Source organism: Pipra filicauda, unplaced genomic scaffold (assembly GCF_003945595.2).
Source record: "Pipra filicauda isolate LSUMZ 115617 unplaced genomic scaffold, ASM394559v2 scaffold7_size6619720_pilon, whole genome shotgun sequence".
Taxonomy (NCBI): domain Eukaryota; kingdom Metazoa; phylum Chordata; class Aves; order Passeriformes; family Pipridae; genus Pipra; species Pipra filicauda.
The window spans coordinates 1,602,035-1,626,231 of NW_024104976.1; the positions used below are offsets into that span (position 1 = coordinate 1,602,035).

General features: G+C 42.5%; 1 protein-coding gene across 6 annotated transcripts in view; it reads left to right on the top strand.

Annotated features, from left to right (window-relative positions):
• The first annotated feature begins 727 nt into the window (after positions 1-727).
• The window catches only part of FBN1 (fibrillin 1), a 148,613-nt gene continuing 125,143 nt past the window's right edge, over positions 728-24,197 (top strand). For 3 of the 6 annotated variants that reach the window (XR_005566766.1, XR_003542735.2, XM_027732058.2), the window contains exons 1-4: positions 771-941; positions 2,010-2,281; positions 16,549-16,631; positions 17,532-17,630. Coding sequence is in view for 4 of the 6 variants with exons in the window: in XM_027732058.2 (XP_027587859.2) it covers positions 858-941; positions 2,010-2,281; positions 16,549-16,631; positions 17,532-17,630 (538 nt within the window). In the remaining 2 variants the exon portion in view is untranslated. Of the gene's footprint in view, positions 942-1,285; positions 1,353-1,559; positions 1,628-2,009; positions 2,282-16,548; positions 16,632-17,531; positions 17,631-24,197 lie in introns of those variants that run through there. The other 3 variants (XM_039390052.1, XM_039390053.1, XM_027732057.2) reach the window with 3 other exon arrangements.

Consider the following 24,197-nt stretch of genomic DNA (forward strand, 5'->3'; position numbering starts at 1 on the left):
ACCTACCACTTCTCTTGATGATGACAATCAGCCAAAAGGACTAGAAAGCTGTTATTGTGGTGAGTACATAGTTCAAATACTTCTATGTATGCTTAGAAGGATAATGCATATTTAAACGTAATATATAAACTGCTAACTGATTCAAACAATATATTTTAAATAGCATCTGTCATATCTTATGTCACCATTACATTTCAGCTGTAAACAGAGATTGGTACTAGGATATCTTACATAGTACTTCCTTTCTTCCTGATACTGTATTAGTGGCAGAATACACCATGCATTTATCTTTGGGCAGGGCGGTTTGGCAGCTGCTGTAGGTGGGTGGTCAGATGCTTGCTTATAAAATTGTGCAGCTGAGCTTTTGCAACATCAGTTCAATAATACAGAACCACTCACTATCAGTACCTGCCTGAAACTAACAAAAAATGAAAACACTTGCAAACTGGGAAATCCAACATTTCTGCCAAAATATTTCTATGTGAGGAGCAGCACAATGCATAAGTATCATTTACTTTCAGTCTAATCAGTTTGCTTTTTTTGTTTGTTTTGTATTTTCTGTGCATGTTGAAATGGAATAATCCTGGTACAGAGCTACTTGACAGGAGCATATAGAATCTGGGCTTGAACTCTGACTATTAATGTGTTGTACTGTGTGTGTCTCCCTCCGCCCCCCCCCCCCCCCCAATTATTTTGGTATTAAAACTTTCTGCCTTTCAGGGGGTGATAGTGGTTTCCTCTTCAGGATTTCTAAATCAACCCTGAAGCATAAATAAAACCTGCAGGGCTTCTTTTCCTTTCCTCGACAAGGATGAGGCAGGCATTTGTTCTGGAGGTGGCTGTAGAGATTTAGGAGTATGTGCAGAAGAGCTCGGTGCCTCGGTGTCTGTGCCATGCCCGTTACTAGAAAGTGCATTATTCACTTTGCAGCAGCCTTTAAGGTAAAGGAACGTCCTTGCTGTTTTTCCTTATAAGGGAAACAGATACTTATATGGTTTTTTTCACAAGCCATAGATGTAAAATGCTGCACCTCTAGCAGATAGGTATAGAGAAATATAAGCGCGTATATGTATATATATATGCCTTTAGACGGAGGCATAGGCGTCCACTTCCTTCAGTCCCCCCCGGTGCTGCCTTACACGCTTGGCGGCTCAGCATTCCGGCTCCCCCAGGCTCTGATGCTTCTGCCGCCGAGTGAGCCGGGGACCCGCGGGGTAACCCGAGCTGGCAGCGCTGCCTCCGCAGCGGAGGGAAGGGAGGGAGGCGGCAGCGCCCCGTCCTCCCGGGCAGGACCGCGCTCTCCCCGCGGCTCCCGGGGCGCCTCCCGAGGCCGAGCATCCCGCCGGCCGCAGGTGACCCGCCGCGGGGCGAGCCGGGGACTGCCCCGGCACCGCCGGGAGCCCCCGGGGTGGCGGCTCGGGGGTGGGGGGACATTTTTATTCCCCTCTCTCTCGCGAGAAAGTGTTGGGCGGGCGATACTTGAAGAGGAGAGGGGGGGAGAGAGGAGGGGAAAAAGGAGGAGGAGGAGGGAGGGGGCAGCTGGAGCCGCAGCTGGAGTAGCGGTGGGTGCAGCGGCCGCAGCTGGAACAGCAGCGGGAACGGCAGCCGGCGGCGGCGGCTCCAGCGGGTGCGCGCCCCTCGCAGCGGCTTCTCCCGGGGCGGGCGGGCTGGGCGCGGGTCCTGCCCGCGGCACCGCGGCCGCTGCGGCTCCAGCGCTGCCCGGCACGGGGACCTCGGGAGGGTTCATGCCCGGGGCGCACTTCCAGCCCCGGAGCGATCGGGAGCGGCGGCGGCAGCGGCGGGCGGTGCGGGAGCCCCCGCGGATGCTGCTGGAGGGGCAGCAGAGCCCGCGCGGCCCCGGGCAGCCCCTCGCCATCCCCCGCGGCCGCCGCCTCCCGCGGGCGGGATAGCGCCGGGACCGCTCGGGGGCAGGCGGCGGGGGGCGCGGGGCGGCCGCGGCTCCTTTTCCTCGGTGCCTAACTCCCTCCTTCTCATTCCTCCCCTCACAGCTCGCCTTGGAGAGGCTGGTCGGAGGCAGGGCGACGGGGACCGGCGGACTTCGGCGGCGCAGAGGAGGCGGCGGCCGCTCGCAGCCCGGGGGCTCGGGGGACGCGATGTGGCGGGGGCGGCTGCTGGGGATCGCCCTGGGAGTTGCCGTGCTCTGGGCGTCCCAGGCGGGCGCCGCCGCCGCCGGGCACGGCGAGGGGGTGAGCGCCAAGGAGAGCCGGTCCAGCCGGGCCAAGAGGCGAGGGCACGGCGGCGGGCACGACGCGCTCAAAGGGTAGGTGCGGGGCCGAGCCGGCCCCTCCTTGGGCCGGGCACATCTGCCTGCGTGTGTGTGTATGTGTGTCCGTATCCAGTACCCCTTCGCGGTGGGAGCTGGCGGGGGTGGCAGAACTCCCCGACACCCCTTGGGGCTGCCCATGCCGAGGAGCACTTTGGGCTGGGGGGCGCCGGACACCGCCTGCAGCATCGCAGGGTAGTGCCAGGGCACGGAGCCCCGCCACCCTCCCGGCCCCCCCTGGGGGCAGGGTACTGTATCCCCTGCGTGCTGCAGCCTTGCTTCACTTCTGGGTGGGCGATGCTCCGTGAGGTTAAGCCGCAGCAGCGCGGAGGTTCCTGATTTATCTTCTAGGAAGGCCTTGGATAAAGGCACACTGCGGGCTTTTGCATTCCTTCTGCATCCCGTACTCCTGCTTCACATAAAGCAGCATAGCAATGAGGCCCGGAGCCCACAGCATGCCCTTTCCATTAGCTGTCCTCTCTCATCTCCACCTTGAACCTTTGGTGATGGGCATCTTCTCTTGCTCTCAGCTGGACTGTCCAGCTCTCTAGTACTCATATGAATGAGCCCAAACATACAGGAGTTTGATTTCTTATGAAACATTGTGGTACATGCTTAGCAGAGCGGTTTTTCTAAAGGATACATCTGTGTCAGGCAAACTTTTCCCAATTCTGATGGAACACCTTTCCAATGCAAAAATAGTTTTGAAGTCAGCTGAAAGGCACTGTGTGCACTTGCAGTTGAAAATCTAGTTCACTGTAAAGGTGAAAAGCTTGTACTATAGGAATAAAAGAGAGGTTTTCTTTTTCAGGTGTTCCAATGTGCCTTTTCAGCCCATAGCCAGATTTTTTGGTTGTCAGGCAGAGGACAAATATAGCAAAAATTGTATTAAAATAGTTATGCTTCTGTAAGGGATGCAAGCTATTTTCTTTCCTTTCATCATTTCCTCAAAAAGGAGCTGTTACAACTTTATTGTTAGAGGCCTTGATGAATATGCTTTAACTTCCTCATACTTCTATAGTACTTTTTACCTATATTTGGATTTACAATCTTGGCTTTTTTATGTTTGCCTGATTGGAAAAGGTTTACATTTGTAGGTCCATGTGCTGCAAAAATGGATGCAAGCTGTCAGCACTGTATTTCATGGATCTGATTTTGTAGGATCAGAATCTCTCATTTCCTTATACCTTGTCACAGAAGAAATAGTTGGACAAAGGAGATCCAAAGTAGATGTGACAAAAACTAGGACGTGAGAAGGGTGTATAGTAAAGTTTGAGGGACTCATTTTAAGCAATAAAAGATGATAAGGAAAAAGATTTATCAGAAAGCACCTTTATTCTTTAGGATGTTTTAATAAACTTTCTTGTTATAGAACTTTGAGTTAATATCAAACTAATAAACACCATTTTCCACCCAGTGGCACAGAGTGTGCCAGCTAGCACACCGTGCTGACTTGGTGGAAGTCAGAGGCACGTTAGCTGAGGATAAGATTTCTTTGGTGTATGTAACTGTTACTCTAAACTATGCCATTTAGACAGTAGTAATAGTGCATCAAGGGATGATATTTCAAGTGTTAATTATTTTTGGAATTTAAAATGGATTAGGGTAAGTAATCTTATGAGTTGATTCTTGCGTTTAATAGAAGCCTTCCATATTTTGTGTCCATATTACTTTGCAATAATTCTTCCTTTTGTTGTGTATTATCTATGAGTTATATATCTACTTAGGTATCTGCAAATCTGGAGATAATGGCCACATCAATATTAGGTATTCTGTATCTTGGTCAAATATTTGGAATATTACAAACCTGGAGTGCCCCTTGGAAGCAGATTCTTAACAAGGATGTAATAATTTACCAGATGATCTGAGATACAGTAGAGACAAAACAAATTATTAGTTTGATTTCTTTTTAGACCTTTTATGTAACCCCAACTTGAGGCTGAGTGTAGAGTTCCCAGATTGTTTGGAGGACAGTCATTTTGATCACTGTTGGGTGAATCCTGCTTGATATTTCCAGTTTAGAAGTTGTGAGCACTTTCTTAGGTGTGGTACTGTACTGTACAATGTGAATAAAAAGAATTGTCATTTTAACAGACAAGGTTGGAATGAATTCTTTGGAAGGACAGATGGAAAACATATTTTGAATGTACAGGAACTGTATATACATTATTCATTGTAATTGGAGGACTAAAACACTAAAAATATGATTTTGCAAGAAGACATACTATTTTTTTAACTTGTTCATCATCACAAATACATTTGGGAATCTGATAGTTGTAATACAAGTCATAACAGATGCTGGGAAACTTTATTTTCTTGTTATTGTAGTTGACTAAGACTTTTTTCCTCTTGCAATAAACTCTTGCTCTGATTGTAAGGAGCACGGGGATACATTTTTAGAGAAAATCCTTTACATTTAGGCTTTTTGTGTGTTTGATTATAATGACTGTTGGAAATCTTTTAGCATTTGAAAGTATTGAGGTTAGTCTGTGTGTAAATACTGGTCTTGTACGTTAAAATGAAGAAGCCAAAGATCTGTTTCAATTCTTGTGACTTTTCCAACTTAACATTTTTTACTGCAAGCTGTTGATTGCAGGAGATGTTTGCTTTCCTCCGTGTGACCTTTGCCTCATTGTTTATGCCAGTGAGCTGTCTGAATGTATAACGTGATTCTAGAAGTATACTTTAATTTTAATTATTGTAAATTATTTAGAAATACCTCTTACGTGCTCATTTTAAGATTTTAAGCTTGCTGTTCATGCAGTTTAAATTGATCCAGCTATGAAGGCATTAGAGGTGAAATCCTGTAATGCCATCTGTGTCTGGCCTAAGGCAATGTATATTTATGTGCTGGTGCCTGATGCCTCTAAGTGATTAGAAAGCAATCAGAATAAAAGCAGTAATTATGAAAAAATATAACTAGATTCTCCATTCATGGAAATGTTGCTGGAATCCGTTGTGATTCAGCAAGTTAAAATAATAAGCTGCTACTGAGACACTTATCCTCTGGATCTCCAGAACTTTATCACAGATGTTACTGTACTGAATTATAAGGCATCAAGCCATTAAACACATGCTACCCCTTAAACACCTAAGAATGTGGTGTCAAACTTCTGTAAGAAATAAACCCTACAAAACTGACCACCAATGGGAAGTTCTTTCTAAACAGTGTATACTTGAAGACAACTATTTCTATGTGTTTCAATCATTTGAATATAAAGTAAAAAATAATGTACTGGTGGTTTAATTGGTAGTTGTCTCAGTTCAAGAAGTATGTGCTTAAAGATCTTAGAATTAATTAGGATTTCCCATTTTCTGATGATGCCAGACAATGACTTCAAACACTAATGAGTATCAGTCAGTTCTTAATATTTTAAGCAATGTTTGTCATGTTTATCAGTCTCTTCTCAGTATAATGTCCAAAGAAAGCAATGATTTGTCTAACAAATAGCGGAAGTTTTGAAAGAACTAAAATTTCTTCAAGATAGCTCAATCGTGACATGTTTCTAATTAAGAGACTAATTAAACGTATTCGTGCAAGAATGATTTAATTTCTTTGTTTTTAGTAAGTTGAAATGATAGTGAATATTGCAGAACAGAATAGTTGGCTCCACAGTGATTCATATGAGTCTTGGATTAAAGCTATTCCACAGGGGATTGAGTTTTTTGGACCAATTTCTTTTTGGTTATCTCAAGTGAAGACCACAGGTTTACTGATATGCTTACTTGAGTAAAGCTGGTCGGATTTGACCCTTTTTATGCATTGGTGCTCCTTGAAATAGAATAAATCTTACAAATCTATAACATAATTCTAGTGTTCAGCTATATAATTAAGGCTTCTGGTTTTTGTTTTAAACCAATAATTACCACTAAAAGCCTACTGAAGGAAAGCAGACTTTCTGTACTGGTAAATATTTGTTTATACAGAAAAAACCTCAAATATTTTCCTTGCCACTTGTGGCCCGCACACCTCTGGGCAGCTGCTGGTGCCACACCTTGTCCGTGGCACTCTGCAAGCAGGAGGCAGCCTGAATACTTGGAAATATAAAACTTAATTAAAAAGAGATGGGGGTTGCTGTAATACCTGATGTGCTGGAGCACTCCCTTGGCTCCCAGGTGGCACAGCTGGCCTCCCTCCAGTCCTCTGTGCTTCACAGGGTAAAGCTTATGTGGAGGGTGAAAAACTTCTGCGCCAGCACATCCCAGCATAAAACCTGAAGTCCTTGGCAGTTACATGTAGTGTTACAATTCTGCACCTCTCTGCACCTCTGCCAATGCTTGTGGTGCTGTTTTTTTGTTATTGTATGATCCTTGGAATTCTAGTTCTAGAGTGAAATGAGTTCATAGATCTTGGCACTGTGTCTCATGTACATGTTTCCTTTCTTTCACTATGGTATGATTTGATACAGGTGTAACTTTCTCTGGGGAGTAGGAGGAATGGATGAGGAGTAGGGAAAACAAACAGAACCAAGCAAGAAGCCAGCACAGAAGGTATTCTGTGGCTGGCAAAAGTTGTCATTAATGCTTGATGAAGGGCTAATATTTAAAGAGGGAGTAACACATTATTTTCAGTTCTGATCCCATAGATGTCTTCCCCTGGCTGCCACAATAGGTTTGGATTACATACTGATACATACATACTGTCATTCTTGTTCTAGTTCCATGTTGTTCTTTAGCCTGAAGAAAAACTGTGAAGGTAAATAATCTTCAGGGCTTCGTGGTCCTTGTACTCTCCATTTAGATTTTTAAATCCTGTCATTTGGACACCATCTCTTTAAAAGGCACAGTCTTAATCCCAATTCTGGTTTATCATTTATGGGGATAGACTTCTGGGCCTGTGTAATTTGTAGTGCAGAATTAGGACTGAATTGATTTGGGACATGACAGGGAAAAACCCATCCAATGGTTAAAACTCTTGATGAGTACTGTTGTAGTCTCTCTTTCACTGGTGAGCCTCTGAGGCACATGTGATTGTTACCAACAGCTTAGCCAGTCTTCCCCAATGTCATCTTTTCTCATTTTGTATTGTAACTGGACACAAATGGTTTTGAAGTGCCATGTGTCTCTCCTAAAATACATTAAAGAAATACTTTATTGCCATTTGATGATAGTAGGTCACAAATAGAGCAAACGGAGGAAAAAGGCTACCATAAACAGTGTAGCAGCATTCATGATGCACTGTATGCAACGTGAGTGTGTTGGAAATATTGTAAAATTGGCCTGGGAGTCTGAGAAGAAGCAGGTTTGCTGTGACCATGCACCACTTTGCCAATGTTGAAGATCAGGAGGGCAAGATGGGATATAATTCTTTTCCTTTCTTCCTTTCTTTCTTATTTATTTATTTATCTATTTTTGTCTGCACAGCTCTTGGCTGTATCAGGCTGGCCTGATACACTGCCCCAGATGCTGCTGGACCGGTCACAGCTGTGATGGGTTTGTACTCCATGTACAGAGCGAGTGGAGAATTTCACATCAGTTTTGTTACTTTGTGTCCCAGCACAGGAAGGTGCAGTGCTGTCTATCACCTGAGGGGTCCTGTGTAAGGCTGATCGTGGCTATGACTTAATTGCTTGGCAGGTTAGAAACAGATTATCCTACAGCTTGTACTCAGAAAACAAGAGATGTCATGGATTGTACTTTTTGTGTTCGTGCTCCAGGTAATAATTTTCTTTTGTGGATTTGTTATGCAATTTTATAATCTTATGTGTGGTGGTGTCTTTCTGGAGACTTTCTGATCTCAGTTTGTTGGTGTTTAGTTGAACATTGATGAGGACAGGTGGTGTACTGTCTTTAGAAACTGGAGGCATAAAGGGTTGGGGTGAAAAGTAGAACAGCACCTGCAGAGAGTGTGTCTGGTTGGAGTGGGATGCAGTATTTTGCAGTTTGCAGTGCAGGTTTCCTGAGAGAATTGTTTGGAGTGGACATAAGAAACCTCTGGCTAAACTCAGCTGCACTTTCCTCAATCAAGAGCCTCCTGAAGAGTTATAAAAGTAGACTTCTCCCTTGTTGTCAGCAAGCACAAGATACATTTTTTTGTTTAGTGGTGGTTCCATAAGTTGTTGACCAGATCCAGTCGCATCTGGATCTGTTTGCCATGTTAACTGGGAGAGCTCTATGTGCAGCTTCACACAGTGGTGTCGGAACCTATGCTGGGCTTCAGGATGCAGACTTGGAGTAAGCACAGGGCTGCTCTCAGTGTATTTGGGAGCAAAGGGAGGATCACTGGGTTACGGTTTGGCAGGGACAGTCCATCTGTCAACTTCATTTACAGTCATCCTTATCGGATAAAATTGCAGCTTCTGTTTTCCTGTAAGCTTGTTTTCCTTTCCTGTGATGTGTTTCTCAGCAGTGCTGCTCACTTAGGACAGTCTTTGTCATTCATCTTCCATCCTACAAACTTGAATGTTTAGTATGTGAACTTCAGTACAAGTTTTGACAAGGTTCACTTTAAATATGTTCGTGGACTCAAACAACTGTGATTATTGGAATAGTGCTACCCAAAATGAAAGATCCCAAATATTTAGCTATGTGGATCACCAGGAAAACTTCTTCTTGGTAGAAATATAGTAGATATGGGATCATAGGAGGCCATCTCTACTTAAACAAGACTTTAGGAGCTTGAGATCTTTGAATGTGAATATAGAAATAGCAAGAAATGAATCATTAGCAATAAGATTGTCTTCCATCTCATTGCTTTTCTTCATCTGCCTGCTGAACCCTACGGATGAAGAGGATAGAGATGCATGTCTGTCACTTTGGTCTTACTCCTCAGACTCAGTAAATATTTTTGTAGAATGGAACAATTGTGGCCTAGAGTGTTTCTGATTAACCATTGCACTGTGCTGGAAAAGATATTTGTAGCTTTTTGATCTTGTATTGTGAATGTCTCCTTTGGTTGTTTTCTCATCCACTCTGACTTTCCCACTTAGTTTTGTTTACTTATTTTAGAATTTCAGACCTACTGAACAGCCTCATTCATGCTAAGATTGGTGTGCAGATAGAGGCATGAGGAGAATAATTTGCTTTTTTGTGACAGTTCAGTAAAGTTGGGCTCTTCTTTGGAAGGTACACTGGGATGTAAAATGTAGCCTGTCAAATTAAAACCTCTGCCTTCTGGTTTTGCTTATAGATCTTCACTGAAGTATGAAGGAGTTCTAGCTTTTATCTAGAAGAATATTTTTAATGTTGACTTGCTGGAGAATCTGTTGTTTTCCTTTCTACTTCTCATTTTATGAAATGATTCATGACCATTAAAGCCTCAGAAATACCAAATGAAAGCCACAGTTCTTTTGTCTACAGTTTTAATCATTTTCATCCTCTTTTTCAAGCTTCCCTCTCTCTCATGTTTTGCTGGAGGACATCAGAATATCCAGTGATGTTCAGCTGAGGTTTCAAACTAAAATTTGTTTCCTTTCAGGAACATTATTTCCTGTCTCTTTTCTCCTTATTTGTTTTTCCCACTAATTTTCCATCTTTTTCTCTTCCTTGTATACAGAGTAAATTACCAGTGTCTGCTAGGGACAAAGGTGAACTAAAAGAGAGGGGTCGGTATCAAGAGGGTTTTCCTGTTTCCTTATGGCAGAGATGCAGGTAATGGACCTTTTGAAAACGTGGAATCACTGTCCCAGCAAGGAGAAAGGCAGAGGGTAGGTTACAGTGTGTAGTCAAGGGAGGAGGAGAAACACTGATATATTACCTAAAATAAATCTTCCAGTAGCCTAAGGGAGAGCACTTAACACACAAGTTAATAGCATTGCTTAGCACCTCAGGGTGTTCACTGACAAGTACTGATGGAAGGGTCAGGTTTATGAGGCTCCCTAAAGGATTGTGTTTCCTTCATGGTGGGAATGGTGGGTGGCACCAGCACATCCCACAGCCTCCAGGAAATCCTCAACAAGGGGCTGGTTAGCCCTGGCTTTGGCTGCCAGTTGTGCTGCTGCTCATCTTGGTGCACAGTGCAGACTGGCAGAAATCCTGAGCTCTCCTCTGTGTTTTCCCTTGGGAAATTGTTAGAGGTTTGCCTCTATTGATAGCCATTAGCATCTACGTGGTGAGTGTGGGAAGTAGAGCTGGAGATGGGAAGTGGTCTTTCCCTGTTACCCTGTTGGAAGTGACATCTGGAGAGCTAAGGAGCTAAGCATTGTCCTTGCCCACAGTTACATCCATTTCTATGGGATGCTGTTTAGTGCTACCAGGGTAGAAAAGGCTATGATTTCTTGTCCTCTGAAAATACTTTCTTTTTTTGTGTGTGCGTATGTTTATTTGTTTGTGTTAAGAAAGTACCTGACAGATCTCTCCTGCTTTCCCTCTGTACTTGTCTGGCCCAGCAGATAGTTTCTTGTGGTGGCATACTTGTACTTTATGTGTCTTACCCAGCCATGTAGACTGGGTTTTGAACTGGACCCGCTGACATTCTCAAGTGGAACAATGAAGGAATACATGCCAGAAACGCGTCTGTCCCTGGCTATGAATGAGAACAATGCCTGGCTGTCAGGTTAGATGAGCGTGTCCCTGCAAAAGACATGGTCAGATTTCCAGAGCAAGTGCGGAAGAATTCACTTAATGTCAAATGCTGTTGTTGGATTGCTGTATTTAGCTGTCACAGTGTGTGATGGAGGTTGGGGTTAGAAAAGTGTTCAGTGTTGCTGCAGGAAACTTGCATGTCATTTTGAACTCTTGACTTGCACATAGGCTGGAGCCAAAGATACCCGTAGAGCTGCTTAGCATGTTATTTTTTCAGTTGGACTGAGCCAGGATTCTGGGACAGCGGTATCCTTACTGTCAGAGTGAGAAATAGTTATCATATTAGGCTCTCTGCATGGCACAGGCTCGCTTATTGCAGTGCAAAAATGAGTACGTCAGATGCAATCCTTTGTATGTAAAAAATATATTTTGCTTAAAAAAGCGTGCTTATTCTTGAAAGGATAACAGAAGCTAAATTTTGTGTTTGTTCCAGAATCTAGCATTGTTTCCTAGATTTTCCTTTTATGTGATTGAAATAGATGGCTTCAAGAGTTCTCTTAGTAATCTTCACTGCATGAAGATAAAGGGCATAGTGATAAAAAACATCCAATTTTTATAATATTTAGCTAAACAACAGAAAAGCAATCCCTGTTTAAATTATTTGGGGTGCCTGGAAATGGGGCCTATGCATGTTAAATGCAGATGTGTGTCTGTAGTTTTAGTTCTATCCCATCCACAGTTAAGTTTCTCAGTTTGGATGTACTCACTGAAAGCAGTGAGTTCAAAGCACAACCAGGCTTCTTCCCTGGGCTCTTGGTGCAGAGTGATGTGTGTCAGGGCTGCAGGTGGCTTGGGACAGCTGCCCATCACGTGCTGTAGCTGTTGGCTGCTGCATCCCATTAGGAACCAGATCTTCCCTTCCTGCTTCTGCTTTGCTTGCAGCTCTGCTGCTCCTCGGAGGACGGGGTAGGCGCCAGCGCAGCTGAAGGAGATGCTTTAGATATTGACCTCTAATTTGTGCATGAAGTACCTGACTTCTGTCATTTAGGTGAGGAGGGATCTTGGAAGGCCATGTGGTCCAACCCTCGCTTAGAGCAGGGTGAACTTAAATCAGGTTGCTCGTGGCTGTGTCCACTAAAGTTTGGAGTGTCTCTGATGATGGAAGTTCTTGGTTATGTGGGAAAGCTGATTAAAGCTCCAGTGGAGTCAGCAGAGCTCAGTCACTCCGTGTATTTAGTATTTACCCTGAAACACTGAGAAGTTCAGGTAGGTACCTAAGCTGTTTTACAACAAAAGGTATTTAGATCTGATTTTGTGTCTCTTGAAAGCTACTAATAAAGGATTCCACTTCACATTCTGGAGCCTTGCTACTATTTCTTAATACTTTGGTTATCCTCAGACTTAGACAACCACATTTCTAAGACAAGCCCCCGATTTTTTCTGGTGCAGTTTGTCATTCTTTTTAACTCCCAGTGCAGACATGGAAGCATCACTCCTATTTTATGTGGAAATGATCAGCAAATAGTTCTGTGTACCGTTTTAGCAGGTACCAGAGTCACCCATGTAAGAAGAAAAATAGGCAAAGGCTTCTCTAAAAATAATCGTTGGCTGATGATGTTGTTTTAAATTACATCTCTTCTGCCAGAAGACTGGGTCCCTACATTATGTTAAACATATGGTAACCACTGCAGCAAAATAATTAATAGGTGTTGTTCATGAAACGTTTTCTTGCAAGAAAGAATAGTTGTGTGTTTTTCTAGGGAGAGGAAAAGTACATTGAGGGAATGATTAGAAACCATTCCCACTATGCCTGCATCTCAGCTCAGCTCTAGCTGGTGATCAGCTGTCTCTCTTACTCACTCAGCTGCTCTCTGCCCACTCTGTCTGGTCTCTGTCTAATTTATTTGAGACCTGTGCTTTGGGTTTGATTCAGCCCGGATTACGCCAGCATTGGCCGGTGCATGGCAGTGCTACTGACAAAATTTCAGCCTGAAGCTTCGCTCACAGCAGTGCCAGAAACTCTTCCTCCCATGGGAGCTGCAGATGGGCAATGCTTTCTTCGGGAGAGGGCTGTAATTTCCTTGAGGGGTCACAGGCAGGGCAGAGTGGGGATGTGCAGAATTAGCAGGCCCCCCTGGCAGGCTGCAGCACGGGGCCCTGACTGTGTCTCTGCCGGGACCCTGGAGGGGACAGTCACAATGCCAGAGATGCCCCCACCATTCCTGGGCTGGGGGGTGTTCTCTGCTGCCAGCTTCATACATGGCTTTTGAACACCTCCCTCCCTTCTCTGGCTGTCACGTACCCTCGCTGCCTCATTACATCTGATAAGAAGGCTCTGCCAAACTTAGCATGATTTGCTTCCCATCATTTTATGTTTGTGTGCCTGCTCCACAAATCCACCCCCAGTGTCTGGGTAATGGTGTGCAGTTTGGGAGAGCCGGGCAGCCAGGCATCCTTGCTGAGACAGGGCATTGGAAGCAGGAGTAGCAAGGGAGGGACAGACCCGGTTGGTCCTTTCTGTGAGATGATGTCCGTGTTGCCCTATGGAGAAAAGAGACCCTTTATTTGAGAAGGTGTGACAGGCAGCTGTGCTGCCCCACAGTGCTGACCTGGGGCAGGACCACGGGTGTCCCTCTGAAGTCGCTGATGGTGCAGTTCTGCCCAGGCTCCATCCCCACAAGTGGGGATAGGACAGACAAGGCTTTACTTTGTAATGGGGGTGTAGGGTCCCTGTGGTTGTTTCTGAAGAAGAATATCTTCTAATTTGGTGCACACACATGCCGCCAATATCTATGCAAACCTATCACTCTCAAGTGTTAGTTATCACAATTTCCAGATGAACTTTTTTCTCTCTGCTGTTCTAAGATTTTTCTAGTTGATGACTAATGTCTTTTGATAATTGCTCAACTCACTTTGCTACTGAATTTGTACTTGTGTATCATTAATCAAAGACATAGTTTCTTGTTTACTTTGGACATCTTTGATGAAACTCTGGGCATCAACCATCCTGTCTCAGCACCATCCTGTCTCTCCTTTTATACTTTACAAGTTAATTAAGCGACTCTAAAATGAAGTGAAAGACTTATCTTTTTTTAAATTGCAGAGGGAACAGCTTTGTTCTGAGATGTTCTCTCCCTCCTCTGGGCTTTGGAGTGAAAGGAAGGTGCTATAGGTGGTTTGAGGGTGAATAGGTGCATTTTTGCTTATTTTGCCATTCCAAATCAGGTTTTATAACAGAACTCAGTTTGTAGTGCTGTTCAGAAAAATGGTTTTATAAGAATATAAAATACTTCTTTAGTATTTATAGCTTATAGTATCAGCAGGAAAATATGCTCTATTTAACACAACAGTGGGTAACTGTTTAAAGTAAGTACCACGATAGAGCCTTGACAATTTGATTGATGGTTTCCATGACTTTACATGAGGTAAATTGTTATTACCTTGAATACTTTATTTATTTATGGGGATTTATTGCTGTAGTGTCTGATCACCTCATAAATATCAATGAATTTAACCTTCAAAATTAATTATTTTCAAAGACATTTTACAAATGTGCACAAATTCAGAACACTCCCTCCATCTCAAAAGAGTGGCATTCAGACTTTAATATAGGTTTCTTTTATAAGCTAAACAGCAACTTTCTGACAAAAAAGTGTTCCACTGGAAAATGCACTTGTCGGGCTCAAATTGTTCCATGGAAGTGCAGTTTGATGACTTTTTAAATTTTTTTTTTTTTTTCAAAGCTAAGCCCGCTGCATCCGAGTTGGAGCCTCTTGGGTGTATGGCTTAGCTTACCCTGTGGACAGCTTCAAGGCTCTCAGGGTCTCTGACTTCATGGTTGCTGGCACATCTAGGTTTTCCGGAGTCCCATTTTGGAAACGGATTTCTAAAACCGGGTTTCTCTGTGACACAGAAATCTGCTCCTGGCTCTTAACATGGACCAGATGGTCCCCAAAGCCATGTACTTGCTGAGACTGAAATTTGACAGAGTATGTAAACATCACTTTATGGTCAGCCCTTTATAGATTCTCCCCAACCGGAATGGGAAATGAGTGGTTTATGCCCGTAGGTTGTAACAGGTAGCAACAAACCCACTCTGTCTGTCTTAATGAGTTCTATTATTTCTTCTGACTGGAGAAGGTGAAAAGCAATCTCACTTGTCTGCTTGCCAGTCTTACTTGGCAGATGACCATGGAGCAACATTTGGCATTGACGAACAGGGAACTCTAGGAAAGTTACATGGTTATAGCCCTGCAGGGAAGTAGCTGACATTACTAAAACTGAATACATTGGAATTAAATGAATAAGACTTTGAGTCTCTAACACTGGTTGCAGGAAGAAAAAAGGGCCCTGTAACAAGTCCAATTGTGTTGCTCACATTCACCTCAGTTACCACTTTGTAATTATGCAGAACCAGAGGAAGGTAATGGCAGTGTTTGCTTTGACTTAAGTGGTTTCTGGCCAAACATGTAATTCGAAAGAGTAAGTGTCACAGCAATTGGTGTAATCAGAATACCTGAAACTGCATTAGCAATGCATATCCCTAAATAAATAGAGTATAAAAAATTTGTTAATTAGAAAATGTGCATAGAGAAATGTTTGTATGTATTGAGATTGTTTGTCTTAAGTTGCCTCACCATATGAAGTAATGATTGTTTACTTTGACATTGCATTTCTGGGAATGAAGAACTTTCTGAAAGACTAAAGACAAAATAATAATAGAAAACCCTTCCTAAACCAGCAAACACTTAAATCTGTCTCTAATCTGTATACAATATTTTAATAAAGCAGTTTCTAGGAAGTTTATAGCTAGCTCTAGCTGCATTAATCTATTGGTAATTGCTCACAATATTAATAGAGGTTGTAAAATTTTCCTCCGGTAAGATTATTAGACCTAAAACAAAAGAAGGCACACGTTGCCATTTTTGAAGCTATTCTTACCGGCTTTATTTGCATGGATAGATGCATTAAATAAATAAGACAAGATAGATTTAAAATATCTATTATCTGTGAGGGGCATAGAATAATTTCAACTTATCAATTTTTACCAATAAAGTCATGATAGGAATAGTGTCATGTCCTGTCAGCTTTCATTGTAAACTCTCGTGATAAAGTTATTTGATGGGGTAAATGTGTATGAGAGGAAAGGGTTGGAAAGAAAAAGTCCTGTGGATCCATCATTTAAGGAGGGCAGTAGACCTTTCATACTCACTTCACAGGATCCTGTTGCTCTACATATACCCACATCCTTGATTTTTTTGGTAGTTAGTAATTTACACATTTTGACTCTTTTTTTTTGGCTAATGTTCTGGTTGGCATGTTTCAATCATACATACGTAGTTTTGCTCATGGACAAAACAGAGAGCAGTAATAGTGCTTTAGAGAAAAGAAGAGAAAGCAAAATTAAAAATTACCACTCAAAGAGCACTAGATTTCCTCTGTGCTCATTAATGATGATGGATATGATTCCTTATTTTATATTTAAATGTTAGTTTTGCTCAAAAACCTGTATGGTTAATTCTTCAGATATGGGGTGATATGAGACAAGGTTTGCCCATTCTGTTGCTGTTGTTCAGATGTTACTGATCTGACTTTGTGTTTGTAATGTAATCTTCAATTTGTAAAAGTGTATGTTACCTAAAAACATCAGCCACAGGCATACAGTTCTGCTAAAAACGTACAACATTCTAAATGTAATTATTGAAATGTATATTGCAGTGATTTACTTTTTCTGATTTTATGCCTCTACTTTTCCAACATATTGCTGGGTAAAAATAAGACTTCATCCTTTTTTTTCCCAGGCCAAATGTATGTGGATCACGTTACAATGCCTACTGTTGCCCTGGATGGAAAACTTTACCTGGTGGAAACCAATGCATAGTCCGTAAGTTAATCTAGTTATGTGTTATGACTGAGGTTTATCTTTGTCCCTCTGTGTCAGGGTATTTTTAATTGTATACCAGAACTGAAATGTGTTGCTGTATGTTTTCAATAGCAGCTGTACATTTCTTTACCATTTTAAATATATTAAGCCAATTTACAAAGGTCTGTGGGCTACAACACAGTGATGTGATACCAGTATTTAACAAAGGATTAATCTTATCCACATGTTCTGTTTAAGTCTGTGGTAAAGGGTTCCAAGGGGTGTGTGAACTCTCGGGAGTGAGTAGCTGTGGAATATGTTAATCTATTTAAGTAAAGGGAAGGAGGCAACAGCGTTGGGCCAACAAGTACATTTTCTCTGCTTGTTTGGACCATATCCCTGAAATATATATGTAGGGATATAAATATACATGCATCATGGTGCTGTGTCCATACTCGTGTGTAACAGAACAGCATACCAGAAATAACTCCTAAAGGCACTTTGCCTACGGCTGATAAGACTCTCCAGAGATACTGAGGCAACGTGCTGTCAGCTGGGAATTATTGTGTGTCTGGTGCAGAAATAAAGGAAGCATTGTAATGCTGCTTCAGTGCCATCCTTCCTCCAAGATTAGTCTGGTAAAATGGACAACAGTTTCAGTTTTCCAAGGAAATCTCCCTATATCTACTGTGGCCTGTGGCATGTTCCCAGACCTTTTCATAGCAGATAGTGAAGGTCTAGGTTTTAGCTGTCCCCTATAAAGATGCAGACGAACAGGAGGAACTGTTTTGGGATCTGTTGTATGCGATTTAATGAGTTTGTTTGTATTTCTGTTATGGTACTGAATTTTCTATCAGGTGTTTTTTTATGTGTTTGGGGTTTTTGAAACATATTTTAAAGGCATTTATGTTTTCTTTATAGCAATCTGCAGACATTCCTGTGGGGATGGATTTTGCTCTAGACCAAACATGTGCACATGCCCAAATGGTCAGATAGCCCCCTCCTGTGGTTCAAAATCAAGTAAGTATTTCTTCTGTGTCTTTGATATTGCTCTTTTGAGTCTGTGAAGCTACTAAGGTATGTAAAATAGTTCAGTGGTCAATATTTAAGACAAATAACCTCTGAGTCACCAGACATACTTTTACCACAGGAAGGAAAGTGTAGTCTCCTATGATGAAACTGAAGAGTGACTCACAGACCAGCTATTGGAGACACTTTCTTTGCCAAATCAAAACCAAATTAGTCTTATTGGAAGCTATTTTCATTTGGCACTTTGTAACACTAATTCCAGTCTTCCTTGCTTTCTGCAAAATGCCTTACCTCTATTCAACAGTAGACTTGCTCTTGTATACAGCACAAAAGTTGTAATGCGGGATGACTCTTGACAACTGGCTGAACTGGACATGCTTTGTAATTCTCCTCTGATTTCGAGGGTTATAAGGCAGACGCTGTGCTCTGTCTTACTTACATAGGCCTTACATTTCCTTGCCAGGCTCAGTTCACACCTTTTGAATCTCGTCTTACTTCTGTAGGTACTAGAGGTACAGAGCTGGTCAAGGCTTTTAAGTGGAACACTTTTCATCAGAAAAAAAAAGATGCTCTGAAAATGAAGCTTTTCAGAGAGATGACTTTTCCCAGAAATGTTTGGATTTCAGATTTTCAAGGAAGGTTCCCCAGATCCAGGGAAAAATAAGTAAAATTAAATTCATTCAGTGAACCAGAGAACTCAATGGCTTAACATGAGTTAAGTATTTGATATAAAGTAGGATTTTGCTTGGGATAATATCTGTTCATATCTGAGATGCCACCTGTAAAGTACTTATTCTGTATTCTCATTAGAGTGTGGTGCTTGTCTCTTAGAATGTAGAAGATTTTGATTTTTATATGAAATGTGAAGTTTCTGGGAAGAATTTTGGGGGAAACTGGTTCCCACAAATACCCTTTAATTATCTGAACAACATATTAACTGAAGTCAGTGGGGGATGCACTCAGCTGAGGTCTGTAATATTATGCTAAATGGTAATCCTTTTAGTTCTGAATATCTTATGGGACTCAGTGTGTGGTCTGCTTTGCATCTGTATTTTTTACCTTGCCCTTTTTTTTTGCTTTCCTGGTTGATAAGAGTTTTACCACATAACTGACCATTTCAGCTTGTGGTTTTAGCATCCTTTTTATGCAATACCAGTGGAAAAACAAAAACAACTGTGGAATGTAATGGAATGGCATGTACTAAAATGGTAAATATTGTACTTTGTAGTTCAATCCCTTTCTCAGGCTCCTGTGATGTCTGTTAGGGAGAGGCCAGCATGAGGAGGGTATGGAGCTATGGAGTTCTCAAAGAGTACTGGAAGGAGGAATGGGTGCAAAATGCTGCAGAAACATGTGTGGTGGTGTGTTCGTGCCTGGGTTTGCAGCTACTGCTTTACTGGGTGCATATGCCTTAGTTTTGTAAGCCAGTAAAGGAAAGTATGACCTTCTCCCAAGTACCCTTTGGGTACACAAGGAGAGATGTATCCCTACATCTGCTACATGTTTTGGTACCTTTGTAAAAAGCAGGAATGAGTGGGCCTTAGTATTACCTAACTTTTTAATTTGGCCACACTGAAGTATTTTATGAGTCAAGAGACTTAAAAGAAAAATAAAGTATGAGTAAAGTCACAGTTCTTCTTGTGGTTCCTTCTCTGAAATATTCTACAATTGATCTCCATAGTTTAAACCTTCATTGGAGGAGCACAGATAAATGGGTGCAGGACTTAACTACAGTTTATAATCAAGCAGCTTCTTAAGCCTGTGTGACATAGCTAATTTGGTTGTTGACAATTACTTCTAGGTATGAATATTCTACTAATCATAAATCTTATTCAGTGCTGACATTATTTTCCTTACATTGCTACACTCGTTTTCCCCCTTTTAAGTGTTGCTTAACACTTTACAAATAGACTTAGCAGTTGGCTTATAATAGGTACGGTTTATATCTTGTTCAATTTCTGCAATAAATTAAGATACATTTTATGTATGTGGTTACATCTCTTTTGTTTATTAAAACATACCAATTCTAAAAGCAAAAATGTCCTTAAGCAATAGAGAGAAAAGACTCCACTGCTTCTGTGCACTCTTGTGTAATATTTTTTATGATCCAGCACATCATTAATACTTACAGAGCATACTTTATGTAAGTCATTTGCTTTGTTGGCACTGTAGACAAAATCCATGAATACATATTTACACAATAGACCACAATGACTTAGATCTGCTATTAGGAAACAAAGTAAACATAAAACCAAAATATACTGTTTGACATCAAATGGTTACTGTCAACTGCCTTTGGTAACAGTTAATTTTTTTTCAGAATATGCATTCATGAAAGCTTATATTAATTATGTATTTTAACAAATGAGAAGAAAACTGATTAAAATAATGAAAAAATAAAATGTAAATGATACAAATTTTTCACATTTAAAATAAAAAGCATAAGTATGAATCAAAATGCCATGATTTCTCAGAATTAAATGTATAGCTTCTGATCTATGAGATGCATCTGAGGCATCCTTTGGATATTTTAAGCTACGTGTGTCTTTAGTATTTAAAGAATCAGTACTTGGCAGAGGTTTTATAGCAGGTACACCCATTGACAGTAAATTAACAGTGACTCTTATAGACTGGTTATCTGTTGATATCGAATATTTAATGCAGATTGGGAAGCATGTGGATTGGAGAGCAAAACAAAGCCTCCAAGTTTGATTCTCACACAGGTCAGTTGTTGGGACTTTTCTGGTTACGAGTCAGCTTTAGGAATCTGATTTGTGGTTGAAAAGATCAGCTGGTGGTTTTCTCAGCAGGGATTTTAGTGACATCAGTAAACTTGCTGGCTGAGTAGTGGTTATTTCTGTGTAAGTAGTGAATTTTTGGGTAAGCTTACAGCATTCTTGGAGATAAGATTGCCAAGTGTGGAGGGCCCCCCTCCCCGGCTCTGTGGGCGCTCTGATGCTGCACAGGTGCAGCTGTGAGAGATGTCCCACACTCTTTGCTGTGGGAGACATCCAGCGGAGGTGTCCCACACTCCATGCTGCAGGACAGGTCCCACACTCCGTGCTATGCCAGCTCCGTGGTGGTGGCTTTTCTGCTGCCCCCCAAGCTGCCCGGGCCATGGCTGCTGTGTGTTGGGGCTGCAGCTGGGCCCCTGTTTGTGCTGCATTCGTGCTCTATGATCCTGCCACGTTTGGAGCTGCTGCTCTGCCCAGTGGGAGCAGGGGGGGAACCAGGAGGATGGTGTCTCTTTTGGCATCAGACACCCTTTGCTGCCCCCAGGGTTATGGGTCAGGTGTGTCTCTGAGCTCAGCCGCTGGTTTTGCTTCCAGCAAGTGTGGTCAGAATGGTTTAGGCTGGCTGAAAGAGAGGAGGTGTTTGCTGATGGGGCTGTCTCTGAAGGAAGGGAGCTGTGACAGAGGCAGCAGGAGCTGTGGTGGGTGCTGCAAGTGGCAGCTTGTGGAGACAAGTGTGTGCTCCAGCAAGCTCCTTACGCTGCCTGACTGCACAGCAGGGCCTGCTCCGCTCCCCTGCCACAGCATCAGAGGCACAGCTGAGGACTGAACTCTTCCTCAGAGACTTCCCACTCAGAGTCTTCCTCAGAGACTGCCCGCAGTGGGGGCTGAGCCTGGGCCTTGGCTCTGCACCCCGGGACCCCACTCCTCGGGTGCTATGGGAGGTGTGCACTCAATGGCAGTAAAACCTAGAGCTCAGCCCCTTCCCTTATATTCTGCTGCTGTCAGAGGTGGTGTAAGGTCTTGAATTTTGAATGTTTCCAGAGTTTTTGAGGCTGCTGCGGGTTTTCTCTGTACCCCGTGCAGGGCTTCAGGCCCGCGTCCCGTCCTGGCGCTGGCTGCCATCTCTCTCCTGAGTCAGTCACTCGACAGAGAAAGCACGCTGAGCATCTGGGATGCGATGAGGCCGTCATTCCTTGTTTACAGCTCCTGGCAGGGAAAGCCCTGCGTCATGCACGGCCGGGGCTGGGAGCGTTTCCTCGGCAGTGGCACGGAGGCGAGAGGCCGCCTCTCCTGCGGTGCCCGCTGGCTGCCCTGCCGCGCCCTCGGCCCGGGGTGCTGGGCCAGCGGCTCCAGCGCTTCTCCCACCTCAGGAATACAGACCCTCGCACCTCGTGTTCCTTAGGTTGGGATCGCAGAGTAGACGGCACGTGTGTTACCTTTCGTCTGCCTGGTGAGCTCCTGCACGTTTTGTGAGCGTCTGTGGTTGTGGTAGCGCTCCGGGTGTGATGAAGGCTTTACTCACTTTTGCCCAGTATTTATTTTAGAAGTCAGGAACTGTTGTGCTTAAGTGGAGAGCTTGTTGTTTCACTTTGATAAAAAGCACAACTATTGCCCACACACAAAGCCTGTGTTGATATGTTTGGTCTCTCTGGCTCTTTTGCAGGGTTACAAAGCTGTGTTCCTAAAGTTATTCCTGTTTTGACTTCAGACATTTCCAGTGCAGACTGTTTACAAATTGGATGTGAAAAAGAACAATAATTGATTAAAAGCAATAATTTATGAATGTTAACATTTCCTGTGCATGCTAAGGCAAAGGTATATGCATTGATTTACCAGCCTTATAGTAATTCCTGTGCTTTTTCCCTGCGTCTCTGTCAATGTGATATCTTGGAACAGGTTGTTTCATTTACCGGAATATCTCCACGGACATTAGCGGAATTGTTGATATAGCTGAGAAAAGAGAACCTGGACCAGCATTAATATGCTAGTTTTCAAAAATGCATTCTTAACATCATCATCTGAGCTCCAGACAGCCTTTGAATGTGTTTCTATAAACTTTTGGAAGGGTAATGTTTCAGAATAGTCGGTATGATTTTGGAAATACTCTTTTCAACATTCCCTCAAAAGAGGGCAGAAAATAAGTAATTAGTTTACCAAGTGTATGCCACTGATTTTCTTGCCTGGTAATAAGGGAGAAAGCTCACTGATTTAGATGGCTCATTTTAATAAAGATGATTGGTGTCCCAGCAATCTCCCATAATGATTTTAGTTTGAAAAGGAGGAAGTAATATTTTACCTTGGAAAAGTTCTTTTAAGAAGCAGTAGGACAAATTATGGAAACTTTGTGTGTGTGTGTGTGTTATGTGTAAAACCACTCCTTATCCCAAAATGGGGAAATATACTTTACTTTACTTGAACAAATAATATGAAAATCATCCTATAAGCTACTGTTAACCTTTTTATCTCGAATGTAGCTCAAACTATTTAAATGGCTTTGGTCTTCATGTGGGAATGGAAATTAGCTCTTGGCATAACTTGCTCTAATTGAAATCAGTTTGTGGTTTTTAAGTTCCTTCCCTGCTTGACAGATGATATCATTTCCTATGCTTTTTGTAATCCCCTCTGTTTTTCTAAGATTGTATAAAGCTAAGTTGAACTACACATTTTAAAGTAACTATACACCTTTTTCTGACCTACTTAGGACATAGTCCAAAAATCTTCACCAGATATTCACTCTGTGTTTGCAGACAATTTTACTTTTTGTTGAGGAATGTTAGTACATTTTTGTTGCCTGAAGTACTGAAGTACATCCAAAGTAGAACAAAGATGTGTTGTAACTATTAAACACATAAGAAATGTAATACACAGTTTTTACTTTTATAATTGAAGAATTAAGAAGGGAGTGCTTTAAATGCTAGGTTGTTTTAAATCCTTTCTCTAGTTTCATGTTTAACTTCTGTTCTATGGATTCATATTGCTATGGAAGGAAATACAGCTAAAATTATTATTTCTACTTAAAAATAAAATTCCATTCACATACTTCTGAACTGTAAAAAGCCAAATGATGCTTAAGGGTTTTGTGCAAGAGGAAAAATTCTGTGGTTGGCATAACACCTGTTAGCAACAGGCTCTGATGGGGATGCAACTTCTATTTTTCAATCCTGAGCATTTCAAACAGCATGTTGTAGGTATCCAGTGCTGCATCACAGTCTACTGAAATGCTGATCAGACCGTAATCCTATCTGGGGAGGAGCCTTTCATGTGGTTCCTGTTAAGAGGAAAACCATTTCCCAGCTGCTTACTGGAGTGCGGGCCCCAGTTCACAGCTGTGTTGGACAGCAGGACCTGTAAGGACTTCACTTTGTTGGGAGGCCTGCCCACTTCTCTGTGCCTGATGAAGAGCCTGACATACTTTTAGTTGCTCCTAACATCTAGTTAAAAAATATATTTTTCCTTATTACTGGAGAAATGCAGCACAGACATGCTTTGCTGGCATGGGGTTTAAGCTGCTTGTTAACTATTATAAATGGTGGGGCTGCAGCTGAGGAGAGTTTGCTGCTCCCCTGCCTCTGCCCCTTGCAGGGGAAGGTTGTTGGCTCTGGGGAAATGCTGTCTGTGAGCTCTGCAGATCCCAAGTACAGCAGCTGGCAGCAGCTCTACTGCTGGGGTGAGCCCATAGATGACATAAAGAAAGAAATCGCTCTTTTATTTTTTCTTTTTATGCAGCAAGTCCTACCTGGCCAGATCAGCTTCTGGTATTGTATGTGTTGGCAAAAGAAGGCTGTCTTTCAGGAGCTTCCTTATATGCTTCCCTTTAATACTT